Source organism: Pterocles gutturalis, unplaced genomic scaffold (assembly GCF_000699245.1).
Source record: "Pterocles gutturalis isolate BGI_N339 unplaced genomic scaffold, ASM69924v1 scaffold45669, whole genome shotgun sequence".
NCBI classification, from domain to species: domain Eukaryota; kingdom Metazoa; phylum Chordata; class Aves; order Pterocliformes; family Pteroclidae; genus Pterocles; species Pterocles gutturalis.
Window position 1 is genome coordinate 33,943 of NW_010137733.1, and position 5,990 is coordinate 39,932.

General features: G+C 37.6%; 1 protein-coding gene across 1 annotated transcript in view; it reads right to left on the minus strand.

Annotated features, from left to right (window-relative positions):
• PYROXD1 (pyridine nucleotide-disulphide oxidoreductase domain 1) overlaps positions 1–5,122 on the minus strand; it is a 14,427-nt gene extending 9,305 nt beyond the window's left edge. Inside the window, exons 1-3 of the mRNA XM_010082685.1 lie at positions 5,045–5,122; positions 2,586–2,705; positions 666–794 (exon numbers count right to left, since the gene is read on the minus strand). Of these exons, the coding sequence (XP_010080987.1) occupies positions 666–794; positions 2,586–2,705; positions 5,045–5,119 (324 nt within the window). The 5' untranslated portion in view covers positions 5,120–5,122. The remainder of the gene's footprint in view (positions 1–665; positions 795–2,585; positions 2,706–5,044) is intronic.
• Between the last annotated feature and the right edge of the window lie 868 nt (positions 5,123–5,990).

Sequence of the window (5,990 nt, forward strand, 5' to 3'; positions counted from 1 at the left end):
GGCTGAACAACCCCAACTCTTTCAGCCTGTCCTCACAGGGGAGGTGCTCCAGCCCTCTCACCAATTCTGTGGCTCTCCTCTGGACTCTCTCCAACAGGTCCAGGTCTTTTTTATGTTGGGGGCCCCACAGCTGAACACAGTACTCCAGGTGGGATCTCACAAGAGCAGAGTAGAGGGTGGGAATCACCTCCTTCGACCTGCTGCTAATGCTTCTTTTGATGCAGCCCAGGACACGGTTGGCTTTCTGGGCTGCAAGCTCACACTGCTGGCTCATGTTCAGCTTCTCATCCACGAATACACCCAAGTCCTTCTCCTCAGAGCTGCTCTCTATTCATTCTCCACCCAGCCTGTATTTGTGCTTGGGGTTGCCTCGACCCATGTGCAGGACCTTGCACTTGGCCTTGTTAAATTTCACGAGGTTTGCATGGGCCCACCTCTCAAGCTTGTCAAGGTCCCTCTGGATGGCATCCCTTCCCTCCAGCATGTCAACCACACCACACAGCTTGGTGTCATCAGCAAACTTGCTGAGGGTGCACTCAATCCCACTGTCCATGTCTCCAACAAATACCATCTTATGTTTCTCCATTTCACTCCGCAATCATTTTTAGTATTTTACATCAGAAGCAGGAGTATATTATACACTTATAAGTCCAAAATACATTTACCTGTGCACTGTCAGTATCCCGGATTCCTAATACATATGGGTTTCCTTCAAAAATTAATTTTGGTTTTGCTCCAGCACAGAGGCAAAGTTTTTCATATATATATTCTTTCCCATCTTCAGTGAAAATTTTCTGGTCAAAATTAAGAGAAAAGAAAAAACAAGTGAAGACATCTAAGAGAATATCAGCATTTTTTTCCTTAATGTCACAGTATTTTGCAGATATTAAAAGCTGCAACTGGCTTCTTAAAGAGCAAGCCTTCATACTCTCACTGTGTGTCATTTATTCCAATTACACTCACTACAGACTTACAAGCCTAAGTATATGACATTTTATGACCGATAAAACAAAAAGTGTACACAGTGAACTCAAACAATGATGAGATATAAAGATTACCACTTGGTGGCACTCTGTACTCACTATCTGTGTTAAAATAATGGGTTTTCCACGTGACAAATGTCATCCCCCCCACCCCAGTAATAGATGCAGACCTATACACTACTATACATTAGCAATTAAGAATCTCATTCAAAACATTTCAGCAATGGTAGACCTGTGTTAACTTAACTAGGCACAGGCTAGAATACGGTTTACAAAGACTGCAAATTCTGTTATTTACTAAAGAAAAAAGGTAGGCACTGAACAGGCTACATCATTCTGCATCAAGCAATACTTAAATTTTTACATTTTATGACCTCATTTGTTGTTTTACAAACTAGGAGCTAAACAGTTTACAGCAGTTTTGCACAAAGAAGACTTTTTAAAGGTTTTTGGCAAAAGATCCTCCAAATCTATATATATTAAATATTTGTGTTCACAGAGGCATACCTAAACCAAAACACCATTATAGTAATGATACCAGAATACAATTAGATTCAGAACATTAGCAGAATCTAACTGAAATCATATCTCTGTGACTTAAAAGAGATATATCAGGCTGTGACAGCCTTCCACTACATAGAGATGGGAAGCACTCTTTATCAGGGAGGGTAGTGATAGGACAATGGGTAACAGTTTTAAGCTGAAAGAGGGTAGATTTAGATTAGATATTAGGGAGAAATTTTTTCACTGTGAGGGTGGTGAGACACTGGAACACGTTGCCCGAGGAAGTTGTGGGTACCCCATCCCTGTAGGGCTTGGATGAAGCTTTGAACAACCTGGTCTAGTGGAAGGTGTCCCTGCCCATGGCAGGGGGGTTTGAACTAGATGATTTTAAGGTCCCTTCCAACCCAAACCATTCTGTGATTCTATGAAAAAGAGCAAAACCAGTTTGGGATCTCTATATGAATTTCTAATAAATGCTAAAGTGAAAAATAACATGTTGAGTTGACACAGACATTAATAAGGATCTGTATGTGCTATACATTGCTCATACTTGCAACGTATTTTCCACTAAAAAGAAAGAAAGAAGAAAAGGTGTAAATGCTGTTTCTTTCTTTTTTTTTTTTTTTTTTTTTTTTTTTTTTTTTGATAATATTTTGGTCTCCGTAGCAACAAGTGGTAATTCAGGAATCAGAGAAACCTCCAATCAGGGGTTACAGAAATTTTCAGACAACTATACTGATACACATTATTGGTTTCATTGACTGCTTTCCCTGCTATTCCAATCAGGTGTTCAGAGCACTACCTCTAAGGTGTCAAAGATTGAAATCCAGAAGATATGGTTTCTTAATTAACAAGTAATGTTTGATTTACAATTTTGTTCCCTGTATATATTTCTCCTTGAGCAAAAGTGTAAGTGATAAGTGAAATTAAAGTTAGGAATTCTTTTCTTGTAATTTTGAAAATTTAACACTTGAATAACCAAAATGTTCTTGAACAGAATTTCACTCCCAAAACATTCACCTGTTTCTTAGATTTTTTTTTTCTTTTATAAATAATTTGAAAAACCACATAAAAGTCAAGGAGAAAACATTGGCTTACATTTTCATCACTTTTCAATCGTTTTACTCCAGATTGTATAACTTTAATACTGGGATATCGTTCTTCTAATAAAGAACTTGGTTGCTCTTCAACATCAAACTCCTCGAGTGTTTTGGAGACCTGTAAGAAGAAGACAGGTATTTCAAAATATCCATCATATATCCATATCTTTTTCTAAAGCTTGTAACAAAATGTGTTATGTTCATTCCAGTAAAGAAGTCACAACATAAAGCCCATATTGTCTCAAACCATGTTATCATGTAACTGATAAAAGTTCCTTTTTATATAAAGAACCTTTTCATGCTTATTCCTGGTAGAGAGTCAAAGTACTACAGAGAATTTTAATTCTAAAGCTAGAGATGAAGCAAAAACAGAGAACCCTGATGGCTGCCCTAACTGCTATAATGTTTTATTCTATAAATAGACTACATTATTAGACCTGGTTAACACTGCTTTTTAAGTTACCTGATGCAGTGTTAAGACCCTGTTTCTCTGTTTGTTATAACTTTGATAAAATAACTCAATTATGTTCTCCCATGCAAGCATCTTCCTCTCCTTGGCATTTTGGGAAAGAAAAAAAAATGGTCAAAATAGCTTAAAGAATTATGGAAACACTTTTGTCTGGAATAATATTTTTATTCTATTTTAAAACAAAAATCTGGTGACATTTTCTTCAAAAACCTAATGATTCAAAAACCTCTTGTTGCAGGTAGTTGGCCTTTGTGTCAGGGAAAGTGCTTATTGCTGTTTAGCTTGTAAGCAGGACATATAGGACAAGTGTTTAAGCAAAACAGATTCAAGACCACCTCAAAGCACTTACTCAGCATCTCATCCATAGTCACTATTTGACATTTCAGAGACTGGTGTCTTCTTTATGAAGAGGGAAAAAAAACTTAACACTCTGCTTAACCCAGAACAGAAAACAAAACAAAACAAAAAAACCAACAACAACAACAAAAAACCCCAAACAAAACGAACAAAATAAACAAACCACAGGAGGCAAACCAGAATTTGGAAAATGTTCAAGTTATGTTGATTTGGGGTTTCTTCCAGAACCGAGCAGTTGCATGGGAACCGCCAGGCCTTCTACTTTATATTAAACGAGTCTAGAACACAGCTTAGGAACCAGAAGCCACGCCACACTTGCACTTTAGAGAGAAATTAATATGCTCATGTCCAAAACTTAGAGATGCTGCCTTCAAATACTGTTCAGCTATTCCCTTATTCTTCAGATGCTGAAACTTCTGCCAATGTGAACTACGGACTTTGTATCTCTGCAATGTGTGTCTTTCCTGGATACTCACAAGCCTACTCGTCAGCACTCTCAAACTCAAAACATATTCTTTAGTTGGGTGTTACTCCACCAGTTTCACATAGAGCTCTCAGTCTCTCAGCTATGTTCTGAGCATCCCATTAGCCCCAGACAAAAATTTGTGAAAAGGGAGAGATGCTGATCGCCAATTACAGCCACTAAATGCAAAGAATGTGCTGTTCAAATCTCTCAGTGCTTTGTTTTCCCCCTGTAGTGATCTAAATCAGGCATTCATAGACCAGGAAGTATTATGTTAAAACTGGGCTGTCAGATAAACCACAGAGCGGTCTTTCTTCATGTGTCATGACATACGCCTCACCTGTTAGACACCGTGTTTCAGAAAATGAGTCATGAATATAAATGCCAGGTGGAAGCCCAGCGCTAGGTGTCTTAACTTTCCCTCAGAGGTAAAACCTCACTTCTTACTGGCTGGCAGCTTTGCATCCTGAGTTCTGTGCAATTCAGTCTCCAACTCTTTCCATGCCCTATGGTAGAGTTTAAAGTTCCCTCAGAGTGGGAAAATGAAGAGTGCTTTTCAAGATCTGCATACGTCTGCAAAACTAGCTTAATGAACCTGCTAGCCAGAAATCTGAACTTATGCATGGATTTTATTTTCTTTTTCAAACCAGCAGGGAAGAGGTCATTGAACCACCAGCTGCTGAAGATACAGATAAAGCTGAAGGCAATTTCACAGAAGGCTATCCCTTTTTTTGGTTACTTGTCAGAAGTCTATTTCTGCCTAAAATTCACACACACTACTGTGTATAAGAAACACTAGCAAGACCAAGTTTCTTAAGTAATTTATTCCAAATATACCACTTCAGTGCTTAAAATGGAGCATACCCATTAACAAGACAGTGAAATAAAGCTTCAGTAACTTAGGAAATACTTCAGGCATGTAAGTACCCAGCTTAACCTTTGCTCAAATATTGTGAATATACTCACCAATTACTAATGATTATGAATCACTATATATATACATATATATATAAAAAAATCTCATCAGTCTTACTAACATTTACTAGTGCAGTCACATTAATGTGAAAACAAGTTCAAAATAATAAGCATTTTCAGGATCAGGTTCTTAATATTCTGTACATATACAAACTAGTGAAGAGGCCTCACCATAAGAAAAATTAAGTCTTACCTGTTTGAAATTCGTAATAGCTTTTATAACTGGAGAAGCTGTTATTAAAAAAATGTCTTCTGATGGGAATTCCATGGCCAGCTTGTAAAGAAACAGACATCATTATGAGTTAATAGAGTCATCAAAAGATTTTGACTTTAAGACAATAAAATTACTGGTGAAAAGTAATACGTGTTACTACATTACTTTAGTCTTGCAGAATCCTATTGGGTAAACACTACTTCAAGATTATGGAATGACAACGACTGAAATTAACAGAATTTGGAGACTCAAGATTCTAATTCATTCACACACAAATGTATCTTCAAGAACTGCATCCATGGTACAAATGACTACTTAAAAGACTATTCTTACAGTGTTCTAAAAGCCAACTGTAGGAACACACTACGATCACGTGATTTGTGGAGATACCCCCTTGCTGGACGTACTTTTTTTATTGCATAGCAATGACTAATGGCAATAATAACTAGATGTAAACTGTAGCCCAAAATTTTAAGACTGACATCATGTACTTTGCATCACTTACATATGCCCAAATGCTTACACCTGCCTCTTTAAGATTTAATGGCTGTTTGCAACTTTCATTCAGTCTTTTAAGGTTATTTAATTTCTTTAACTTTTAAAATACAAAAATCAGAAATCTGCCAGACATCATAATATACCCATGCATATGAAAATGTGTAAGTCATCACAATAAAGAAATAAATCATAGAATCATAGAATAGTTAAGGCTGAAAAGGATCTTAAAGATCATCTAGTTTCAACCCCCCTGCTGCGGGCAGCGTTGCCAACCACTAGAGCAGCTGCCAGGGCCCCATCCAGCCTGGCCTTGAACACCTCCAGGAATGGGGCATCCACAGCTTCTCTGGGCAACCTGTTCCAGTGCCTCACCACCCTGTGAGTGAAACATTTCCACATAATATTCAACCTAAATCTCCCCTCTCTT